Consider the following 25,919-nt stretch of genomic DNA (forward strand, 5'->3'; position numbering starts at 1 on the left):
CCATAACAGTTTTCACATGTTATTTTCACTGATATAGTAAATTATTCCATAACACCTCTTTAGTAGTTATAGTATTAAATTAATAACAATTCATTAGTATAACAACTTAAAAAAAAATTATGTACGCTATTATAATTGATCATTTTATAACGTTTAAAATTGCTATATTATATTAACTATAACTCTTTATTACATTTGTAATATTTATATAAAAAAATTATAAATATTTTTAAAACACAAATAATACCATTTTTTTCTTTGTTATTTGTAACACTTCTTCTTTTGCACTTGATTTGTTATTGTATTAATTAATCAACATATGTAAAATTAAATATATATCACAAACTATGAGAATTATAACATTGAACAATAACTAATTCAAATCATTCACAATATTCAATTCAAACCATAACTATCACCACTTCGTAACATTCTTAGTTGAAGTTTTGAAGTCTACAAAAAGATATGACAAACTACTAGTCCTTTACTTAAAAAGTGAGCAACAAAACATAATCAAATACACACAATGAAAGTTTGAAGATAGCTCCATCCTCCAATCCATGATTCATTATACTCTTGTTTCCATTGTGGCATCGGTTTGCTCAACTACATAAGAAATTAAATTATTAATACTCAATCTCAACTACATAAGAAATTAAATTATTAATACTCAAACTCATACTTAATAGTGAACTATAAAAGAGTTTTCAAATTAGATAGAATTTTCTGCAAATAATTGGATATCATATTCGGACTTTTACTTATTTGATCAATGCAGCCTTCAAAAGAAAATACAGTCTCCTATACGGGTTGTGTAGAAAAAATGATACAAAGATCACAAATTATGCATTTAGACGCCAAAGTAGAAATATCTATTTTCATTGAGATACTTGTGATGGAAACCTATATTTCTAGGCAACAGTGCTTTGGCAAATATTTATTTTTAGCCTGAATTAACATGAAAAACTAAAGACAAATCAAAAGTAAATAAGGAAACTAAGTTCAACTACATGAAAATTACAAGAAAATGCAAAACTAAAGACACTTGAAAAAAAAGGAAATTCAATTTTTCTTATTTTACAGTACCAAAAAGACTAATCTAAACAAGATAATCAATGCACTAATTCTGCCATAGTAAGATAATAAAAATACCAATGTTCAATCTAGCATCAAGTCAAAATACTAATTCAACCACTCTCATATTTTTTCATTAATTCAATCACAATACTTTCAGCCACTATGACACCAAAATATAGCAGTAAAAAGAAATCTCATTTTTTAAACACTTTTATACAAAATAAATCTCATTTTTTATTAATATTAGTTTTATAACATTTACTTTATATATAGTAATGTTTATTTATTTAGATTCTAAAGGGTGTCATTACATGTGCCAACTCAATTAAGTTTAAGTATACCATTAAACATGGTGCAACATGACTGCAATAAAAATGATTTCAAAGAACTCAAAATCACATGTTAAAAAATAGCCTTAGACAAATAAAAAAACTGTCGTAATTTGTCCTTCGCTCAATAAATATAGGCAACATAAAGGCTAAGTCTTTCATTAAATTTTTATTATTAATTAAATAAACAACATAACTTACTATAAACTACTGCAATATAAACGAAACCCTGCAGAACTAAACTCTGAAATATTAAAGAATTTGGTGTATTTAAACAAAATACAGAAACAAGGAAGACTAAAACCAGAAAAGAAAATTTTAACTATTGTCCATGCATATAAAAAAGTTAAACTGAACAGATATTAACTCACCTCACAAAATTTGAAGCCATAACTCACAACACAATATTGAATCATTGATTAAAAAAAAAGATACGAAAAAAAACATTTAAATAAGATCTTCCTTACTAAGAATTATATATGTATGTCATTTTTAACACCTCACATTAACCCAATTCTAGTTTGAACAAACAACCATGTGTGCAGAAGCAAACTATAAGGTTACACTAACTTTATCATTAAAACATTTTTGCAAACAGATAGTGTGCAATGTCAATATTGAAGGCAATAAAAGAAATATGCTTGAACTAAATTAGAATAACATCAGAAATCATGTTTAATAAATAGTCATACTGAACAAGACCCAAAGCAAAGGAAAAAAAAAAATAATAATTTCATATCTAAAACAAATATAGTCAGATTGGAATCATTAAAAGAGAGGAAGATAAAAGAGAGAATAAATAAATATGAGGTAGAGAAACAACTACATTATTATAAAATTACTCTACAGTAGCTAGTAAGTAACTTACATTATGATACAGAGCATCTTCACCAATTTGAAACATCAGAGCAAAAAATGGACGTTTTTTGTTCTGACTTCACCACAGAAAAACCATACCCAAGTTAGGAAAAATGCTTTACACGGAAGAGTCAAACACTCAAGAAGACATGGAAGTGGTTGGATATCCAATAAAACAGAAGGGTGTTCTCTAAATCTCCTATAAATACCCATTAAAGGCTTCAAAAAGGATAGAATAATCTTTAAGCCAACACACAGTAATTGATACAAAAACTTGGAGCAAATAACCTATAGTTTAGAAATGTGATTTACAGGGTGAGAAAGAAAATTTAGAACAAATCATTAGAGACACTCACTAAACTTTAAAACAATAACTCTTTCAATCCTTAAAAAAACCTCTAAAAAAACGAGAGAGACTTATAAATCTCAAATCATAATTTCAACTAAATCATGAATACAATAAAGATATGCAAGTTTCCAAATTAAAAACTGAACAGACAAATGGAAATAAAGAAACTCTTTTCAAGGAAATCTCCATCAACTTGTAGCATAAAGTACATATCATGACCATCATGTAAAGCATGACATATCATTTACAGAGAAGCCAAGATATTATAGTTCTAGTCCATCATTTGTGATTTCAAAATACAAACTTAAGCAAATATACTGCCTATGTGTACAATGGGGATTACTATATAAACTGCCTAGATCATAAGGGAAAGGATATAGAGAGAATTGATAGAATTGTGCTCATGGGAGAGAACCAAGCCTCTCAAAAGCTTAGGCGTTCATGTAAATTCTGTGATTGATAAAAAAAAGTGAGGAATTCCTTCAGAGGAAACTCATGTCTAACAAATTAAGCTATGATGGTATCAACACAATAAGGAGATGGAGCATTTCTATATGCTTTCCAAAGATTCTCTTAATGCTTACTCATATCATTTCTTCTGTTAAGGTAACAATATAGCAAGTCTTTGTGTTTACCTACATAACTCATGTTAGGTAGCTTAGGTCATGCAAGTGCTGCTACTAAAGTAAATAAGCAAGAATAATCTCCTTTCTTACTTCCAAAAATAAAATGGCCAGTTTTAAGAATTGAATAACATGTTATTATTAATATAAGATTCAATACAAGGAAAAATAAACCATAATAATACCATGAATTATATCTAAGTAACCAGACCCATCTTCCCACACAAACAAACAAAAAAAAATCAGAGAAAGGTCAACATGGCAAGTAACAAAACGTACCTCTGTGAGTATCAAGAATTCTATCAGGGCCATACTTGTCCAAAAGACCTTTGAATATCTATGCTAAAGCATAGGGGAAATGGGCAGCATTAGACAAGAGTTTTTAAAGAAGATTACATAAGAAAAAAAAAATCATCTTTTCAATAAATAAGAAAATCCAACCTTGTATGCTTCTTGGTATTCTCCAACCTGGAATGAAAAACAATTTGAAGAAAAATGAAGAACAAAAAGAATGAAAGAGCTCTAAGAAAAAATAAATACAAATTTCCCACCTCTTCTCCAATCAAGAGGACCTTAAGATCAACAATATTTCCTCATCAAGTACACAATCGTCTCTCACTGTCAGCTGCTCATATTATTATTTCATGAAAAAAAAAATTAAGTGTTAGCTTTCCTTAAAAGGCACAGTATATCATTTAGTAGAATGATGAATAATAAAATAACATAAAATTTTCTAATGTTAGAAAAGAGCACCTACTAGAAAGAAGAGTATTGCAAACTCTCAAAATATAATTATATTAGCAGATTAATATCAATCACTTGAAACTTTAAACAATGACCCAGTAGCCTTGCCCAAAGACACATTTCCTTTTCCATTAGTTTTATCTTTCTTTTATTGTATTTGGAAGACCGGGGATGGTATTACCTCCCCATAACTCAGGCTCTGACTTACTGAAGAAGCAGTGTCCATAACATCCTGAAAATGCAAACCAGATCACAAGTAACTATTATAATAAAAATAAGAAAAAGGTACAAGTGACCAACAATGAAAATGCACGTGTATCAACAAATCACAACAGCATTAACAATAGACTAGATTCGAGAGTCATTTTCCAGCATACAAGTCAGTTGACTATTCTTTATTCAATCATTTTTTTTAACTAGTCTCACTAAACCTACAATATTCAAACCTCAGCCATTGTGGGAGAACAACAGGCTACCAATAAAGCTACGCCTCTTGGGTCTTCATTCAGTCATTATGAGAATCACTTTAATATTTATAGCAAAATGCAAACTATTATTAGTAAAGCATATATCTTTACCTTTGAACATTGGTGCTGAGTCTGTTCTGTATCCAAGCTGAATTGCAAACGTTCAAACTCAACTGCAAGTTCTGCCTCAAGTTCATCCATTTCTCCTAAACGTTGTTCGTGCATAATATGTTCAATGGAATCATCACATTTCAAGATGGTTTCCGACTTTGGTACCACATATGACGTTGTCCCAGTAAAATTTGCATGAGGTGAAAGCTGGGTGTTGGAGTTGGAACTCTCTCTGAAATTGTTGGCAGACTAAGCAAAATTATCGATTAGCTTACAGTTTGAATTATTCTTTTGCAATTCAGCTATGAAATTGTTGGCAGAAAATGATTATTGTATCGTAGATAGAATGATATTAAATAGGATACAATCATAAGATACATTTGCATAAGAATGCGAGATATAAAAGTGCCCAAAGTAGATCTGCAAAATAGACCAGGTCAAGCATACTACCTCATAGAGATGTTCTTTCCTAGGTTCTTGCTTCCAGCAGGGAAGATACCACCGTGACTCGCGTGAGGGGGACAGAGCACCGTGACTCGTATTGGCATGACTCAGGCCTGCGTGCTCCAGCGACTCAATGTAATGGAAAGAGTGCTCTAGCAACTCGCGTGATGGATGGAGAGAGAGAGAGAGGGAAAGATTGACGGAGAGGCAACTGAGAAACTGGGTGTGAGAGAAAGAAGCAGAGGCGTGATTATGGATTTGGATTGAGAGATTAGGTCTAGGTAGAAACTGAGTGTGATTTTTTCATTTGACTTTCTCTAATTTCTTTTTCATTTGGCGCCTAATATAATTGAGTAATTTTATTTTCCGCCTCTTTGTGTTATTTTTTTTATTAATAGCACTTCTTAAAATGCATAATATTTTAATGTAATATTTAAGCAAAATTGTTGTAGTGTATATTGAAGAATAAAATTCCTCCAAAGTTGAAGGATCTAGGCAGTTTCACAATTCTAATTTCTACTGGGGGACGAGAAGTTGGTAAAGCTCTTTGTGATTTGAGAACTAGTATTAATTTGATGCCCATGTCCATTTTTAAGAAGTTGGGATTTGGAGAAGCAAGGTCAACTACACTCACCTTGCAATTAGTTGACCGTTCTATGGTGCATCCGGAGGGAAAGATTGAAGACGTCGTAGTACAAGTTGACAAGTTCATTTTTCTGGCATATTTCATTATTCTTGACTATGAGTAGGGATGTACCGATCATTTTGGGGAGACCATTTCTTGCTACCGGGAGGATGTTGATAGATGTTGAAAAAGGAGAGCTCACCATTGGAGATCAAGCCGAACAAGTCACATTGAAGGTTTTTAATCCTATACGCTCTCCTAATGAAGTTGAAGCTTGTTTGGCCATAAGTGCTTCTAACTTCAAGTTGATTGAAAAGATGCATGGAAAGTATAGCAATGGAGTCAAGAAAAATGTCCCTTTTGAAGAAATTGAGAAAGGTGGGGAGCCATGGATAAGTAAGGAAGAAGAACCATCTCATCCTCCAAAGCTACCGGAGAAAAAGAAACATAGTAGAAAGCCTCAATCACAAATGTTGGAAGTTGAGAATAGAGTGTTTTTCTCGAACTCTCTAGTGAAATCAAGGTGTGATGGTGGGTTCTTAGTGAGCAAGGTACTTCCCAATGGTGTAGTGGAATTATATGATGAGCGTTTGGGAAGAGCATTTAAGGTAACAAGGAAATGAGCAAAGTTTGGGGGAAGCAAGGTTAAGCAATACCAAACCTCGGTTTCCTTGAAAGATCCTTAGAGAAAAAAAAAATGAAGTTTGGTTTGCTATGGTTTTTGGAGGATTCATTTGTAAAACAACTCAAAGAAAGAAAGAATAAAAATGCATTGAAAAAAATGAAAAAAAAATCAATAAAAAAATATATATGAGTGTTTTTAATTATTTTTATTTTTTGTAATTTTAATTTCATTTTATTGTGATGTTTTTGGAGTGGTTTTATGTGTGTGTTTTGTATTTTAGGTGTTAAGAAAGCAAGAAATTGGTGTTTTGGAAGTAATTTTGGGGTCTGATGGTTTTGCGACATTTTGCTTCAGCAAACAGGGAGCAAAAATTTCCGAAAAAACGGAGGAGTTACGTCAAATTTTGGTTGCTGAAGCAAAACTTAGGCAAAATAGTGGCAATTTGGGCAGGCACAAGTCAGGGGTGTGGTTCGTTCAGTAAAAAAAAATACACACACATATATAATACTACATATATATACAAAAAAATTAAAAAAAAATAGTAATATATATAAATATACATACATAAATATATATAATATAAATACTTATATATTACTAAATCTAGATATTATATATATCCATAAAATAATCCCTATATGTAAGAAAAAAAATACCCATGAACCCGAGTCCCCTATTCCTATTCAGTAGCATGCATCGTATCAGCCCTCCTCCATAGCCGCCATCATCTCCTCCCTTCACCCCCGACCCTCCCAAGCCACCATATCCAAGTCCAGCCATAGTCCCCTGTTGCCCAGCACCATCGACCCCCGTCCTCCGAGAACCCAGGCACCATTCTGTTAGGAGTGTGTCCTAAAAGCATGTAAAAGACATTTATTTTTTCTGTGAATAAATAAATACAATGGTTTATTATTATTGTTATATTTAGATTGTTAAATTATTGTTTGAATAATTTTGTAAATATCATAAAAATTCCATATTCATTATTGAGGATGTGATCTTGTATTAGTACGAGAGAATTAAGATCACATGAATGAATAAAAATAGTCATCAACAACAAATTAAAGTTATGGAATTCTTTAATTGGAGTTGTAAGTACTGTTTACTGAGTATCATAATGATACAAATAATCTAGATTCAGATTATTGATGTGGTAAGACATCTCGGTAAATGTGCTTTATATAATATGATTATATATGACATGGACAGATATGAATTAAAGTCTTTATCCAAAAACCATTTAACAATAAAGACTTGTAATTCATATCATAACTGATGATCATTTATAGATCAACCTAAATCCTGAGTGTTCATGAAATCCTGTTCATGTTTATTAAATCTTTTGATCCATTCGTTAAGGTCTCTTCAAAGAATGAGGCTAATGACTTTTGTTTTGGAAATTTAATATCATGGATGGCTGGGAACATGCATCAACATACGGAATCTAATCTTTCATAACGGATCGTATATTAGTTCCCTTAAGGGTTAATTATGGAACTGAATGATTTTGAGCTCAAATCTATAATTAGATTATAGATTAATTATTCACTAGTGAATTAATGGTACTTAAGGAATAAGAAGTAAATTAGAAAAGTAAAATGGTAATTCTTCCATTCTAATTTATGAACTAATTAATTAGAGGGTTGAACTATTGTAAGATGGTTATATCAATGGACGACTTAAGATAAGAATTCTGTAAAAGTATATCTATAACATAAAGAGTGCAATTCTGAATTTATAGTGGAGAAATATCAGAATTAATAAATTAACTATTATAATTAAAGAGTTTAATTATTTAGTTTCAATTTATTGGAGCTTAATGTTATAGGTCCATGGTCCCCAAAATGGCTCAAACAAACACTGACAAAGGTAAATACAAAAATAGGCAAAAATGACTTATTTGATAAGTAAAATATTTTTCTATGTATCAAACATAATTATTGTATAATTATGTGTAATTAATTAATTATTTGATTTAACAAAAATATAATTAATTTTGAATTAATTTATTTTTGGGATTTTTGGTATTTAAATAATAATAAAAATTGAGAAAAATCACATGCCATCACTGGCATGTGGTACACGTGTAGCATAGTGCACAGCCACTGTGCTACACGCATAAGAGACTCAGAACAGTTTATTGGTTCCATAATTTTAGTTATTTAAATATTAAATAAATAATGAGATATTGTAATATGATTAAAATATTATTATTTAAACAAAAATCTGATAACTGATTAGTGATTTTCAAATTGTTTAAAATAACTAAGATTTTATTTTAATATATTGGATATATTAAATATAAGATATCAGTTTTTCCAGAACGTAACTTTTCAGGGATAGAAAAATATCTAGAAATCTCTCTCAGAGAAAGAGAACAGTGAAATATGCAAAAGTCATTGTTCTTCACAAAACCTAGGTCCAAACTTTATCAGATCTCATGTGTTGAGAACATCTGATAAATAGATTTTGCCTATTATTTTGTATAGCGAGCCCACACTCGTTCTTTGTGTGCTGAGAACATTTTGGAAGATCTTGGTGTGAGAACTCAAGGATTTTGCCATACAAAAAGATAGCAACAAGGAAGGACCTGAGGTAATTTTTCTATTCATGTCTTTGATTCAATATATATATATGCATGTGAAGAAGTAGATCTAGAAATCTTGTGGGATTAAATTAACAATTTGATTATTGTTCCACTGCGTATAATCTCTGATTTGATCTATAAAAACCAACACATTCGCCTTGTACCCAGGCGCGACCCCGCACCACTCCCAGGCGTGGCTATCACTCGCGCACCACCCCACAGAGGTGTGATTCTGACTGCGCCTGGCATCCCAAGGAGAACATTTCTGTTAGCCGAGAGCTTAGCACCCATCCTCGGCGTGACCCACAAGCTCCTCTCCCATGATCCGAAGCACTCAAACGCCACCCCAAGTATCTGATCCCAAGCATCACACCCTCAAGTCCCTCGCCTAAACCCACTCGGTGGCCAAGTGTATCCAAGCAAGAGCCTAGAACTAATCCGACCGAGTCCCTGAGCACCTCAGTCAACGCCGTGTGTCAATAAAGCCAGCATTTTCTCGGTCTAGTAGTTCCACTTTGGGTATTATCTTCTTTTCCCCTGTCTATTGAGTATGAATATTTGTGAGAATTGGGATCTTTGCTAGTGAAAATTTGATTTGGGGAAGGCTATTGGAAAAATTGTTGGCTGTATTGTTCAGGTGCTTGTTATACTAATATGTTACCCTATTGTTGTGATTGCTGACTTGTGATATATCTGCTCCCTTTTTTACCATTATGGCCACCAAAACAAGAGCTCAAATAAGGAAATCCAAACCACCATCTACCCGGCCACCAACCAAAAAGAATATCAAGGTCCCAACCTCTGCCCCACTACCTTTGCCTTCCCCAGTCACTGTAAATGACCCTACTCCTACCATCACCAAGCCAACAACTAAGACAATACCCACCATACAAAAATCCAAAAGGCCAGCCAAAATTGCATTAGCCGCACCTCGCCTTCCGTGAGCTCCGCCCTTGTGCAAGAAAATCGATCCCGTCATGCCCAGAAATCCCCGAGAGAATCCAGCTCAGAAAGAGAAAATCCTAGGAGCTCCATGCGCATCATCGAGAAATCTCCATCTGCAACTAGCTGCTCCTCATTCAAGCACCGAGTGACCCAGCTACACATCCCTTGAGCAGAACTTGCATATTCATTGAATGAGCATTTCTGAACTCTACCCCCAATTTGATTTTGTTTATGTATGTTTTTTTGTATTCTCTATTTTAGGTATAGTTCTTACTTATTGGCAATTTTGTGTTGTGTTATACTTTGGTCTCAAGTGTTGATAATGACTTTTTGTGTTTTTTGTACTGGGTGCTCTGTGTTGTACTTAGTTAGTTATGTTTCTTTGGTGATTTTTGTGTAGTGAGCACCAAAATTTGAGTCATTTGCCTTGTGTTTTGTTGCTAGGAAGGTACTTTGTTAGTATAGTTATCTTTGTTCTGTTTTTAGTTTGTCTTTGTCTTGTTGTGTTGTCGTTCTTTTGAGGATATTCATTGTCTTGGTTAGTGTTTAACTAGGGGGCTCGACGTTCTAAAAAAAAATTTACAAAATTATAATAAATCTAAGTTGAAGCTGAATGTCTTTCTTACTTAAATTTTAAACTAAATTCCTTGGGTGTGAATGTTGCTAGCAATTGATTGATGAGATTGTTTCTCTTTTTAGTATGTGCATAGCTTGATTAAACATTTTTGAGACCCTAGAAAGAGCTAGTTTACTTAGCCTAGTTAGCCTAGTTAGATAGAAAGAGCTAGTAGTAGTAGTTAGTAGTATGTTAGTTACCGTGGATTTTGGTTCAAGTCGGGACTTAGTTGGAAACTCATAGCAAAAATTATGGATTTTATAAGTTTAACCTATAGTTTAAGAATATTAATTATAACATAAGGTTTGATTAATATTGCTAGTCCTAGATATATTATTTATTATAACCTAAGGTTTAGATAGAGCCATTAAGAGCATGACACTTGTCATAATCATGATTATTAAGGAATTAAGTATTTTGATGAATAGTTTTAATAAAAGAAAGATCTAGAAGCTCTAGAACCTTCCAGCAACTATTAGGATCGTATTATGACTCAGCCAAAGCTATTTATCAAATTCAAATTATGCTTAAAAAATGCAAATACATGTTTAATATATCTACGTATGTCGATATATCGTATATCGGCTCCATGGGTATAGTTTTGGAAGTTTGACTTTTTAAATTTTAAAAATACCCTTAACCACTTAGACCTACCTTTGAACGATTTTGACCGAGTTCTGGGCGTCAGTTGAACGAAAATTCAAATATTTTTCATTTTATAATCATTTATTTATTCAAATTAAAAGGGGTTAGTTTCACTCCTTGAACTCTATAAATAGGACCTAGTGCTCAGCCATTTTCTTCATTCTTCAAGCATTTGATCAGAGCCTCCAAGGTGCTAGTGTTACTATAGAGAGATACACTTGGGTTTGGGTTAAATCTTTATTATTCTAAGCTTTTATAAACACTTGGGAAGTGAGAAATAGTGTGATTCGGTATTGGGGTTTAGACCAATTCATAAGGTCATTCAAGGTATTCCTATTCCTTAAATTCAGTTCTATATAACTCTTTAGTTTTCTTTAGTTTCTTTTATTCAGATCCTAATTCTTGTTATTGATTCTTGATTAGGTATTTAAGTTCTTGAAACTTAAGGTCTTTCTAGGTAAGTTTCTTCTTGATGGTTTAGTTCCCATATTCATCTTTATTCTTAAAGATTCTCACCCTTTTATACTGTTGGTTTATAGGAGTTTCTAAATCTCGTTCTTGTTTGCAAAGATCCCGGCTTTTGGTAAGGAAAATGGGATAGATTTTATATGCTTATATGTTATGATATGTTTATGTTATAATATGTTTATGTTATGATATGTTATGTTATGTTATGTTATGATATATATGAATATGTCTTGTAGTCCTTGGGGCTTATAGTTGCTTAGCTAGCAAACCTCAATGCTTTTATGTCGCTTGAGGCTTATAGTTGCTTAGCTAGCAAACCCCAATATTTTTATGTTGCTTGGGGCTTATAGTTGCTTAGATAGCAAACCCCAAGATTACCATGATCATGGGTTAGAATTGTGATATATGTTTTATATTATGTGGTTATGATATAGTCTTATGCTTTTGATTTATGATGTATGTTGTTAGTAAATTTTCCTTGCTGGGCATTAGGCTCACTCCTTTATTTTTAGTGTGATGCAGGAAAGTGATTATGGAGGCGGAAGGGTTCTTGGTAGCTTGGCTTGTGTGTAAGGATTAATGGACTGAGTGGACTGCGTGTCGATCGAGGATGATGTTTATTTAGTCTTTTGAATTATGTTTCTTTTGTAATTCCGCATTTAGTTTTTGAACAATTGATTTAAAGTTATGTTTTACAAACAATGGTTACCCATGCCATATTACACTTTAATTTATAATTTTATGTTATTGATACAATAATTATCTTAGAGTTTTAATAAAGTTATGATTATTTCTTATGTTTTCTCCAAAAGTATTAGCTAAGTCTAGTAGTTTTTAATGGTCCAAGGTTTTAGACATAGTTGGGTCATTATAATTGGTATCAGAGACATGTTCATTTGCATGAAGTTCTCCTTAATACACACGCTCAAGCTCCGAATCTAACCGCCAAGGTAAGTGTTTATGTTATAGTTATTATGTTTATGTGTTTAACCTTATGTTTTCTGTTAAGAATGGATGGAGCCTTAACCTATGAGGATATCCGAGCCATTAAGGCCTTGAAAAGAATTAGAGAGCCAAGAAATACAGTAGGAGTGCTAGAAAGAATCACTCGGAGATTACTCTTATTCCACCATGAGATAGGTCACCTCCAAACAACTAAACAAATCATGATGAGAGCAACAGAGTAATATGTTTTAGTGATTAGACTTTTTAAAGACTATCTTACTGTAATTGCAGCTTTAGAAGAAATATGGGAGACCATAGATGATGAAGATGAATTACCAGTAGCTATGAGATATTATTTTCTCATACTTAGGTTCACCTCTAAGATGGAATTCCAATTCTCAAATGAGAAAAAAAAAATAGAATCTTTACGAATCTTCCTAGAGGAAATTTTGGGGCTCACGATAATGATGATTATGAAGAGATAGATGATGATATGTTAGATGAAGGGTCAGATGTAGAAGATCCTGATTTTTAGATTAGATTAGTTTCTTTATTTATTTTATTTATTATTATTTCATTTATGATTAGTTTCTTCTAAATCATGATGAGAGCAACGGAGTAATATGTTTTAGTGATTAGACTTTTTAAAGACTATCTTACTGTAATTGCAGCTTTAGAAGAAATATGGGAGACCATAGATGATGAAGATGAATTACCAGTAGCTATGAGATATTATTTTCTCATACTTAGGTTCACCTCTAAGATGGAGTTCCAATTCTCAAATGAGAAAAAAAAAATAGAATCTTTACGAATCTTCCTAGAGGAAATTTTGGGGCTCACGATAATGATGATTATGAAGAGATAGATGATGATATGTTAGATGAAGGGTCAGATGTAGAAGATCCTGATTTTTAGATTAGATTAGTTTCTTTATTTATTATTATTTCATTTATGATTGTACTTAGTGAAAACCTTTTTCCAAATAAATATCATTGTTATTTTTGAATGACATGTATGAGTTTGATTTTTTTTTACAATCATAATAAATAATAAATTTAATAAATAATGACCATGTTCGGTGAGGGTGGATACAAATCAATGGACCGGGTTCTATATTGAGAGATAGGGGGCCATAGTAGTGGGAACGATTTTACTGATCCCAGCCCTCCCTCAATATGGTTAACTTTGGAACAACGATGAGTTTCGAGCCTGAGAATTAAGTCATATAGGATGATTAGAAACACACTTAGAAAATAATAAAAGATGGCTTATTTTTCTAAGTATAGAAATATACCATAATTATAAAGAAGGCTTACATACTTCTTCATAAAAAATCATAACTAATAGGTCCGAGTTATGTTTGCTTAGATTAAGTTTTGTTTTAGAGCCTATTAGGGTAAGTTCTAACATGTTTTCCTCGACTGTTAGAACTCTGTTGAAGATGTCGCTCAGAAAGTCTGCACGCACCAATGCCAATGCCTTCAGCATCGCTCCTGAAAATAATGAAGCCTCTCCAGTTCGCAGAAGGGGAGCGCGTGCTACCAATGCTGCTAACCGAAGAGTAAATGCCAAAAAGAGGAGACCCACGTTTTTTTACCAAGAAGAGGGGTAATATGGTAATTTGTGGACCAATTTCGAAAACCTAGAATACACATATAGAGCATCAGCCGAAATACTAGGGAAGCAGCCATTTTTGGAAAGAAAAAACTAGCAAGAAGAAGGAAAGAAACCCAGAAATCAGTAAGGAAGAAGGAGGACGAAAAAGAGAGCTCAAGCATCATTTTGGATTTGTTCTTTCTTCTATTCCTAAACTCCATTTTTATATTTTCTAAGTGATTTCTGAATCTGAATATTATGGGCTATTTTTATTGTGGATTAATTTTTATTAACTCAGCCATGAACTAATTTTTAGGTGGCTTGAATTGTTGATGAACCCTATGTTATAGTCTAGTAATTTCTTGCACTTTATTTTAGGAAAATCTCTCTTGTTCATTCAAGTGTGCTTATATTAATTTCTTGTTGTTGTTTGGCCAGCAATGGCAAGATATTCAATTATGTTTAATGCTGGAAAGATTATATGTAATGGGAAGAACTTGGATGACACAAGTCATAATCTAGGTTAGATTATGTTAGTAAGTAACATATGGATGTGTCATTTGCCTTGTGTAACTTTTGAGAATTAAATTTTGAATTTGCATTCTTAAATCTGGTTTTGCATAGGAATATGTTTAATTAGGTAAAAGAATTAATGTCATAAAATTTGGGAAAGTTTTATGAGTGTTTAATGAATTCTTGTTAACCTGGGAGTTTTGCTAGAATATTACAGCCGCAATCTGTTCGCAATTTGTTCAGGATGATTAATATAGGAGAAATCAATAATTCAAGTCCATTTTGCAATTCATATATTTATTTCAATTTTCTTGTTTAGTTCAGTTTTAATTTCAGTATTTCCATCTCTTTTAATATTTTGTTTAGCCTAAAAACAACCCATTTGATTTTTAGTACTTTTAAGTTGTTTAGTAATTGTTTTGCTTATTTTTCTAATTTGCAATCCCTATAGAGGCCATCTACATATCATTATATTACTTGTGTGATTACGTGTACTTATGTATTTAAAATTAAATTTAAATTTATCACAACAATAATCCATCACAAAATTACCCTCTACCGATTTTGATACAAATCTAACTTCCAAAATCATCACCAGCCACAGAGGAGGGGGAACATGGCCTGTTAGTTTTTTTTTTTAATTATATGTAAAATTTATTATATTTATTAAGTGGGTCCCCTCAATTTAATTGGAGAAACAAAAAATTATATAAAAAAAAAGAATAATAAAGTGAGAAAAGGAAACTAAAAGGTTAGACCTTTATTTACTTTTCTATTCATTCTTTGATTTCCTACCAATAAGTATTCTCTCTCTTATTTTATATCTTACTCTACAAGCTTTTTCTTCTCTCTTCTCCACAAACTCACCACCATTTATGAGTATTAACAGCAAAAAAGGGTTTTCTTAATCAATCCATCCATTCGATTTCTCCTTACGGATTTATTATTAAATTTTTTCTTGTATTTCTAATTTGATGTATGTATATAATACGCCTTTGTTGTATTTCATTTAATTGGTTTTGCTTTGTTTTGAATGAGACAATATTTATAGATGTTAAAAAATTAATTATGTGGACCCAATATTAATATAATACTGCCATGTATTCTTCATTTTAATATGTCTTTGTTGTTTTCAATTGATTGCTTTGCTTTATTTACATAAAAATATTGATACTAATATTGTCAATTATAATATTTATATATATATATATATATATTAGTTAATAAACAAATAAGAAAGAAATTTGAAAACCAAATTAATTTTAAAATAAAAGACTCTTGTCATTTAGTTAAAAGATTAGTTGGAAACATATATGAATAGTCAATATAATGGACATAGTTTACTACATTCTACAAGGAACTGAGAAAATAAAATCAATGTATGATTATTTTATATTGCACAACATACCATGTTGCAATTCAACAACAAAGAATAGAAGGAAAAAAAAATGATATTACTAAATTGCAACTAAATGATAAATTTATTATTAGTTTGGTTTGGAATTTGAAAATACATTTATGTGTATATGTGGATGTTTCTTACAATGTTCAATATAATTATTGTTGTGTTTTTATGTGGTTTGGTCCATTGTGTGATTAATATTGATATTTTATTTCTAGAAGAAAAAATAATCTACAATTGACACATTTTTTAAAAAGAAGAATGTTGATGTTCCAACATCTAACAAGTCGTCAAATCCAACCCTAGATGTTGATAATTTGAATTATGAAAATCATCCTGGAAAATTTGAAAGAATTGAAATCAAAGAAGGATTTGATATCAAATCACTAAAGCGCGATCCAAGATTACGACCACGGATATGGGAATATCCAATTGAGAAGCGTGATGAAGTTCGTAGAGCTTATATTACAGCTGGTCCATATCAATGTATACTTTCCAAGTATCCAAAAGTTGGGGAAAAGCATTCACGTAGATTTAAGCCATCATGGTTTAAGTTATTTCCATCTTGGTTGGAATATTCTCCTAGTATGGATGCTGCATTTTGTCTGCCCTGCTTTGTATTCAATACTAAAGATGGACCTCGTGGATCAAATGCATTTACCGTTAAAGGATTTCGATCATGAAAAAAGGTACGGGATGGAAAATGTTTCCCTAAAATATTTGCATGATGACATGACATGTTTAAGATGCACATGGACAACAGGAAAAGAAGACCTAGTCGACCAACGACCAGTGTGTGAAGAGGAAATTGAGCTACTCGATAGGCTCAAGGAATATGCTAAGTTGCAGGAAAAAAAGATGTGTTGACATATGCGACCAAATCTGCTCGTAGGACTGAGGCCAGTATTCAGGGACAGTTATGAGTTAGATATTCCTAAGATATTTGATTACTTTCATATGTAAAATCATTATTTCTTTTATTATTTTGTTATGCTTGTGGCATAAGTTAAGGGTGACCCATAGGCCCATATGTACATCCTCGAGCCTATAAATAGGACTCATGGGATTCATTTATTGGATATGCAGTATTTTGTATTCCAAGAGAACAAGTGCTTTTATACACGATTCTTTGTATTCAACTTCAGGACTTGTGAAACTTAGTGAACTCTAGTTCGCTGATTGCAGGTTTTGTAGTCTACATCAATAAAAACAATAAGTGGACATAGGTTATTACCAATCTCTAGGGTCGAACCACTATAAAATCATTGTGTCATTTTTAGTTCTTGCATTCAGTTCTATAATTCTTATCGTTTTTAGTGACTACGTGTCATTGACTAAATTGAGGATCAACATTTTGGTGCTCTCGTTGAGAATCAAACTCAAGAACTTCAAAACAATAATGGCGAAGAACTCCAGGAGAGCAGGTCAAGCTGGACAAACATCTGAAAATGTGTCGAATCCACCTCCTCCACCAGGTGTAGCAGAGGACAAGCCACATGTGGAATTGCAAGAGGAGGAGATGAATGCTGAAACCTTGTGAACAACTTTAGGAGTGTTTCAAGACGAGTTAGCCACTCTAAAAGCTAACCAAGAGAATGTGGCTGAAACTATGGTGATGCAGCAGATGGAGATCGACCAGCAACACTGAGAGTTGAACGAGCGACAGGCAGACATGGATCGTTGATAGAGAGACGCTACAGCAGCTGTAACGCCCTACTTCCTTAGAGCCGTTACTAAGTGAGTTTTAAGACAAAACAGTGCAATGAACTCGCTAACCGAGGTTTTGAAGCAAAAGTGTGACTAATAAAAGTTAAGGCTGTAATCTTTGAAAATGCGTTGACTCAATAAAAACTTCTAGTATTAAACAATTGGGATCCCAAAATAAGGTTTGAAAACTATTTACATCTTGAAATAAGTTTACAGTTGATCAGTTACAAAATCATAGATTATTACAGCCATTTTCAAATAAACCCCCAACCAAAGCAGTCAGGCAGGCCAAACATGTACGCGTCGCTTCACGCTCTCCGTACTCATGGTTGGTTGACTCAGTCATTGCCCTACCTGCAACACGGAGCACCCGTGAGCCGAAGCCCAGCAAGAAAACTCATGCATAACATAACATATGCAATTTATACAATTTATCATAACAGATAATCCACATACAAACAAGTCAACCATTAGACTAAGCAAACACGGCCATGCCGCCCCCGAAGCCTTACCGAAGCCTGGGGTCTCGGTCCTCACCGTAGGGGTATCACACGTATCCCCTGGGTCCTACCCTCACCATAAGCATCCCATGTGCTAGGTGTTACTTCCGGCCCCGCTGCCGTACCCGGCCTACGCCGTTCTCGGCCCTTGCCGTTCAATTCACTATAATCCTATATAGCATAAATCAAACAACATTCAAACAAATATCAATTCATTTAAATCTGCACCCTAACATGTAATGCAACATACAACATAGGGCCGTGCCCCGCAATCACACTATGGGCCCATGCCCCATCCTACGGGTGTTATAGTTTTCTTACCTGTATTCCGAGCCTCCTGATGCACTAAAGCCGCGAGCACGGTCCTCTAGCACGAGCCTCACCAACAACCTAGTCACAACACACAAGAAACATCCCTCAATACTAATCAACCCCAAAACCACTTCCCGGGACCAATCCCGCACTCTCGGGACCTCTAAAACCTTAAAACAACACCCCGGAGACATCCCCCGAACCCCCGGAGCAAAGGCCTAAAATTGCCTAAAAATGCCATCCTGAAATTAGCCTTGTGCCGCGGCACAACTTTCTTGTGCCGCGGCACCCAGAAACTAGAGGCTCCCCGCCGCGGCAAGCAAAACCCGTACCGCGGCACGCCTTCGCAGACCCAGAATTCTGGGTTTTTCCTTCACGTTTTCCCGAGCTTCAACCTCTCCAAATCACCCTAAACCAATATCTAAACCCCAAAACTCAATTCCAAGCTTCATATGAACAACTTAACAACCTATAGGCACTAGATACAAGGCCAAAACATCAACACACTCAAGAATCCACCCCTTGATTCCCATTTTCAGCAACTCAAACCAAAAACTCAAACACACTAACTCAAGCTCTAGATTTTACAAATCAAAACAGAAATCAAAACTTAAATGTGTATAAAACCCTTACCTCAAATGGAGAACCCACACAAAGTCCTTGATCTCCTCCTAGACTCCCACTTCTCCTTCTCTTCTTCTTCTTGCCCTAACTTCTTTCTCCTTCTCTTTCTTCTCTTCAATTTCTATCAAGCCTCAAGTGACATAAATGCCCAAACCGTATACCCCTAAATCCCAGCTGCAAAATGTCTATAACCCTTGCCAAATGACCATTTTACCCTTTCCTACTAATCCTCCTTAGCTAAACCTCAAAGGGCACTTAAGTCTTTACACTTCATTTCAATTCTATCACTTTTTACCTTAAAACTTGTTACCCACAGCAGTAACTAATGGTTACCCAGGTTACTAAATCTCCAATAACCATTACCCGCTAAATCTCAACTTAACCATAAAATTCCCGAGGTACCCCTAGGCTCCTCCCGAGCCGGGTATAGAAATCCCGTTGTGACTCTTGAGTTAACTAGCTCTCTAGGACCGTCTCGGCACGTGCATCACCATAATTAAACCACACCCACGTGGTGCAATTCACAGAATACAATTATCACATATCAATACAGTTATGCCCAACATGGCCAAAATTACAATTACGCCCTTCTAACACGATCCGGGCCTACATGCATACTAGTAAACATAGCCGCGCATCTCAGTTTAAACAAATAGCCAAATAACATGCTTTAAATCATAACCATGCATTTAACTCATAAAATCACACATAAATCCCAACCTGCCCTCCTGGCGCACAAATCAAGGCCCTTAAGCCTTAACAGCGAATTTGGGTCGTTACAGCAGCTTTAGAGGCAGCCATTCAGTTGGCTCGGGGACAGCCTCCTACTCCACCTGCACCAACCTCTCATCCAGATATGCCACCAAACCCTCACCCTCCTCAAAATCCACAATCGGATCACCCCCAGTGTCCTCAAAACCCACCATACCCAAGGAGTCCACAGTGACCGAAACAACCAGTTGCTCAAACCCAAAATCCTAACAGAAATAACAAGCAACAACCACCCTCTTGTGCTGGTCGAGATAATACGTAGCAGCACAGACAGAATAGCGATGAGCAGTGTCCCAGAAGCCCTAGACGACAAGCGGCTGGTGAACAAAACCCTCCTGGCAGGGGAGAACATCCCTCAAGAAGCAGGAGGCAAATGGACTCAGGCTCTGCGGTCTAGGACCCCCACGATAGAGCAATGCCCGGGGACCCAATGACCAACACAGGCCTTCACATGTCTATCGGGATGGACCAGGGAGAAGAGATGGGAACAATATGTATAGCAGGTCATGCACTCACAGGTCACAATTTGGAGACGACCATGATTGCAATGAAGCAAACTTCGGTTATGATAGGAGGAATAATGGCTGACAGTAGGAGGAAAGGAACGGGCAGCGAAATCCTCCTCCGATGAACAACCGACCAATAAGCTAGAATGCTGGGGGGCAGCCCAAACAACCCAACGTCTTTGACCGACTAGGTGCCAGTGAGTAGGGACGTAGGGATGAGGATCTAAGGGATGTACTTAATGACTGAAGGGAAAGGCACGATGAGTACTTCCCCTCAACTCCGATCGCTCTTGCCATACCAGATGTTGTTCAGGCTCAAATAGATGCCCTGAATCAAGTTGTGCAACAACTGATCGAGAATAAAATGTCCCATATAGAATATGACTAGAGAAAGGGCATCCCATTCATTCACAAAATTGCTATGGTAGAAATCCCAAGAAAATTCAAAATGTCAATACTGCCCAACTTTACTAGAAGAAAAGACTCGGTCTCTCACGTGAATAAGTTTGAGATACAAATGGACAACTAGAAGGTGTCCGAAGATGCTCAATGTAGGATCTTTCTTGCCACTTTGTCTGATTTTTCCAAGGAGTGGTACTTCAAGTTTCCATTGGCCAACATAGTGTCATGGGAAATGTTCGTAAAAGAATTCTACGTACAGTTTTATGCTGGCCGAATACATCCGATAGAGACCAATCAGCTGGTCGATATCCAGCAGAAGGAAGGAGAGTCTCTTAAAGAGTATGTACTACGGTTTATGTGAGTAGCTGCTTGAGCCAAGACTGTTGAATATGAGGGAAAGATGATGGCCACACGGCTGGAGTACAAGGCCAATCTTTTCTTCGGGGTAGCTTACGGAAAAATGGAGTCAAGAGCAGTCAAGTATTTCTGGATCGAGTAGGCAAATACATAAAGGTGGAGGAGGCAATCTCCAATGAAGGAAAATCCCTAAAGGCTGACCACAGCAAGAAGGAAGAATCGACCAAAGCCGCTGGTGGGTTTGGAAAATCCAATGACAACAACAGAAAAGGCAATAATAAGAATGGAGGAAAAATGGCAAACACTGAGCAAGCAACGTCTGATAACAAGTGCCCTAAGCAGAACAGATACGAGCTGAGGTTCACCAATTACACAGCCCTGGTCGATAGCCAAGCTGAACTCTATCAGGCCAGTCATACCACAGTCCCCTTTAGGCGACCAGCCCCGATCAGGAAAGACATATCCAAGAGGGACACAACCAAGTTTTGTCGTTTCCACAATGACTATGGCCAAGATACCAACGAGTGTAACCAACTTAAGGGCAAGATTGAGTTCCTTATCCGACAAGGACATCTGAGACGATATGTACGAGCAAGGGGCTAACGGAAGCAACAAGCAGGCACCTATACGCCAACGCTCGCCTCATCTGCAGCCAACTCCTGTCGCTGGTAATTTTCTAACCATCTCTGGGGGGCTGCATATAGCTGGTGACAGTGGTAAGGCAAGAGAGATATATACTAGAACCCTACGTCACGATCGGGACATAGAAATACTAAACGTCGAGGAGTGAACCCCCAAAAAAGCTCAAACAGAGGAAAAGTTAATAACTTTTGCTGAGTTGGACACAGAGCATGTCCGATTCCCCCACTCAGATCCTTTGGTCGTAGATGTACAAATCGCCAACATGATGGTGAAACGAGTGTTGGGGGATACTAGAAGCTCAGTAAATATTCTATACAAGTCTTCAATGGAAAGAATGAAACTATCAGTGCAAGATCTAGAACCATGCAACCAGACCATCTACGATTTTTCTGGCGAGGGGCTAGCACCAACAGGGTCAATCAGACTCCCGGTCACGGCAAGAACGGCACCCACGAATAGGACATTACTCACTACTTTTATAGTAGTTGATTGTCCGTCCGCATACAACTCTGTGATTGGAAGACCCATCCTAGTTGATCTGCGAGCAGTAACTTCAGTTTGGCATCTGGCTATGAAGTTTCCAACCAATGCAGGAGTTGGATATGTATTGGGAAATCAGCGAGAAGCTAGAGAATGTTACAACTCCTCGATCACGAAGGCAAGAAGAGGCGGATTGGGGGGCGCAACAGAAAAAAAGTTGCTGGTAGTAAACGAATCGCAAGCCCAATCAGGTGAACACGTCGCCAAATAGGGCGTTGCCCAAAGTGAGGATAGAGACTTAGATCCTTGCTTGGGGGATTTTGAAGAAAACATTGGACCCGTGGAAGACCTCAAGGAGGTCCAACTAGAAGAAAAAGATTTGACCAGAGTTATGAAAGTCGGTAAAATCTTAGTGTTGACGGTGAGAACTCGTCAACTAAGTTAAGTTGGAAAGAATTACAAAATCAAGATTATCAATAGAAAAAGCCTTAGAAATTTAAGTATCCACTCTAAGAACAATTGCAGAAGAACAAGAACAATGGTGAAATCAGTTTTTCATTCACTATGGTGCAATTGCTACAGTAAATTTTCCAACCCCCCACCATGGGGAATTGGGGTTCATTATATAGTGGCTCTAATGGCCTCAGATACACTGTGGTCCAGGGGACCAGGTAGTACATAAGTACACTGTCAGGAGAGTGGTTCCAGGGGTAGTGGTGTCGGCTCTGGCACATGGTTAGAGTATGTGGGAGCACCTCAACCTCTGTACCCGGTCATGACTCCACTACTTGTCTTGTACGAATGTCAGAGGCGTGGTACCAGGCGTAGTGGCGCTGGCGAGGACCACAACAGGTACCTCATTTGTACGACCACTACCTGTCTAGTACGAACATCCTGTCCGTACTCTGATTCCTCCCGACTTTGCATGAATTGCTATGAGGCTTCCCCCACTTCGTTCGTAAGGGTGCGTTGCAGAGGCCCTTGATCCTTCCTCATGCTATACCCACAATAAGAGTGGTGTCCTGTCATCAACGCCAATCTCAAGGGGAGAGATTAGGCTTCTCCAACGAGGCCCACTGTGTAGGTAATTCTTAGAGGCACGGACACGACGTGCTGAGGTGGGGGTACCCCTCGCGACCCCCTGGCACGGCTGGTGTGTACACGAGGCGTTGGCCTCGCGTGGGGGACCCGGGCATGCCTGGCGTGAGGCGAGGCAGGGCCTCGCGTGGGCACTCGGGAGCTCACAGCATGACGCGAGGCGGGGCCTCGCGAGGGCAGTCGGGGTGTGTACGGCGTGGCGCGAGGCAGGGCCTCGCTTGGGCACTTAGGCGCGCGCAGCGCAACGCGAGGTGGGGCCTCGCGTGGGGATTTGGGTGCGCGCAGCGTGATGCGAGGCGGGGCCTCGCGTGGGGAGTCAGGGCGCGCGCAGTGTGACGCGAGATGGGCCTCGCACCTGGGCATAGGTCGCACTTGCGAAACGCTGGGACGCTGGGCCTCGCGTGGCCGAGGCCGTGCGCGAGACGGGCCTCGCACCTGGGTACAGGCCGCACTTGCGAGACGCTGGGACACTGGGCCTCGCGTGGCCGAGGCTGTGCGCGAGACAGGACTCGGGCCTGGGCATAGGCGAGGACTCTGCATGGACTCGTGTGGCTGGGGCGTGACGCCGAGTTAGTGACTATGCGGACATGGCCTTGTGTGGGCGTTCTGGGAGCGAGGCGGGGCCTCGCGCCTAAGCGCGTCTTGGATCTTTTATGGGCGCGGAATATTGAGCATCCACACTTGCCCCCCAGTCTAGGAGAGGACCTTTAGGTGCTCTTGTAGACTATTCTCCTTGACTCTTATAAATAGGCCTTCATGCAAGGCCTATTATTTACACCTTACTTCCTTAGCCTAGTGGTATCTGGATCCTTACTCCTTTCAAGAGGTAAGGGGTTCAATCCCCCACTACTCCACTTTTGCCATAGTTTTCTTTATTTTATTTTTTCATTTCATTTTTTTTTAACATATGAGATAATTTCTTGGGGTATCTATTTGGAGGCTAACACATCCTTTTGGTCTATTTTTGTAGACACGTAAATTCGACCATTTGGTGTTTTTGGCCCTCGACCTCCTTTCGACCTCGAAAACGCTCCATCTTATCTGCTTGAGGTATATTTTCTTTTTCCCTCACGTTCATTGGGTCCAAATTAGCATTACTCGGGATGGGGTACCTTGGCCTGAGCTTGTAGTGAGTTTGACCATATGCATGCCCCTCTTTTTTATACCCTGTAGTGGGCAATTTAGGACGTTTGCATCTAGAGATATTAAGCCTATTCCTTTGTGTTTTGTAGCCATCCCCTCATTTATACGTGAACCCCTTTTTTCTTTCGGGACGAGGTCTCATGGCCAGTGACGGCCCGTCCGACATACCTCCGGGGGTTGAATTTATTGACCTGTCCTCAGACTCAGAGTCCCCTGAGGAAAACCCTTGCCAGGACTATGACTCCTTAAGGCAGGCCCGTATCCGCCATCTCGAGTACTTGGCTGGACTTTGGCGTAAAATTTGGGTGGTGGAGAGCGAAATTGACTCGGTGTTCCCCCAGAATACGCCTTATACGCTCCTCTGGAGACATGCCAGGCTGACCGCCCTAGGTCTGGCCTCGTGGCTTTGAGCGAGCACATTTTGAAGGCGGGTGGCACCATCCCCTTGCACTTGTTTTTCGTAGCGGTCCTTAACTATTTCGACCTGACCCCCCTTCAACTGTCACCCAACAGTTGGTTGACCTTGAGCTACCTTTTTGTGGTGTTCAAGGAACTGGCTAAACGTGCTCCTACGGCGCAAGAGGTGCACTTCCTGTACAACCTCATGGCTTCTCCAAAGTCCAAGGGCTTCTACTATTTCCAAAAGGCCAATAACGAGCTCCCCTTGATAGAGGGCTCAGTGTCCAATACGGGGTCTTGGAAACAAGAATTTTTCTTCGTGGAGGGCCCTCTCTCTATCCGCGAGCACTTCCGCGCCACCCCTAGTAAGTACCCTGGTTTTCCTTTTCTTTTTGTTGGAACTTACTATCTCGTACTTATGTTTGCATTGACAATGGCATGGATCATGCAGAGCAATTTGCTGTTCCCACGGTTGTTGGGTCGGAGGCGGACGCCGTGAAGGACCTCATTAATGCTGACCCCGCCATGAAGAAGGCGGCATTCCTATTCACCATGGAAAATCTCAACCTCCACCAGTTGTCCCCGATTTCGGACCCCAAGTTCCTGTGGTCGATTTCTGGGTCAAAGAAGACAATGGCTGCGCCGGCTGAGCCTTTCCCAGTCGAAGGTGAGGTTGAGGAGGAGCCAAGGGAAGCCCCCCTTGAACGCGGGGGACCTCACCAGCGATCCTTGTCCCCCAGGGGATGCCCCCCTTATGACTCTTATGACCAGGACATGGCCTTCCCATCTCGAGACCAGCATGTCGCACCGGGATGTTATGTTTGCCCTGACCCTGAGGGCTACGGCGCCTTCCCTCAAGCTCCTCTCGACCATGGACCATCGGGGACTTACTTCGCCGACCTTCTGGAGCCTCCTTCTGATCTACCAGAGCCTCAGTTTTATACTTTCACCGCGCCCCCTCTCGCTTCGGCGAGCGGGTCATCTGTCCTCATCCAGCCAGGTGCCCCTG

At 37.5% G+C, this 25,919-nt stretch overlaps 1 protein-coding gene across 14 annotated transcripts; it reads right to left on the minus strand.

The window, feature by feature from the left end:
* Positions 1-336: 336 nt before the first annotated feature.
* LOC133804119 (uncharacterized) lies at positions 337-5,326 on the minus strand. 14 transcript variants are annotated; one of them, XR_009878318.1, is made up of 8 exons: positions 5,009-5,326; positions 4,559-4,807; positions 4,162-4,212; positions 3,788-3,861; positions 3,678-3,704; positions 3,516-3,573; positions 2,275-2,337; positions 337-606 (listed from the first exon to the last, which is right to left on the minus strand). XR_009878318.1 is itself a non-coding variant. In XM_062242274.1 (6 exons), the coding sequence occupies exons 1-4, from the start codon at positions 5,104-5,106 to the stop codon at positions 3,799-3,801; spliced, it is 444 nt and encodes a 147-aa protein (XP_062098258.1). In that variant the 5' UTR covers positions 5,107-5,326; the 3' UTR covers positions 363-606; positions 3,516-3,573; positions 3,678-3,798. The 14 variants fall into 14 exon arrangements, 2 of the variants coding, with proteins under 2 accessions (XP_062098258.1, XP_062098259.1); XR_009878320.1 differs by having other exon boundaries at positions 3,516-3,578; XR_009878316.1 differs by having other exon boundaries at positions 2,275-2,341; positions 3,516-3,578.
* Between the last annotated feature and the right edge of the window lie 20,593 nt (positions 5,327-25,919).

The sequence above is a fragment of the Humulus lupulus genome, chromosome X (genome assembly GCF_963169125.1).
Source record: "Humulus lupulus chromosome X, drHumLupu1.1, whole genome shotgun sequence".
In the NCBI taxonomy this organism is placed as follows: Eukaryota; Viridiplantae; Streptophyta; class Magnoliopsida; order Rosales; family Cannabaceae; genus Humulus; species Humulus lupulus.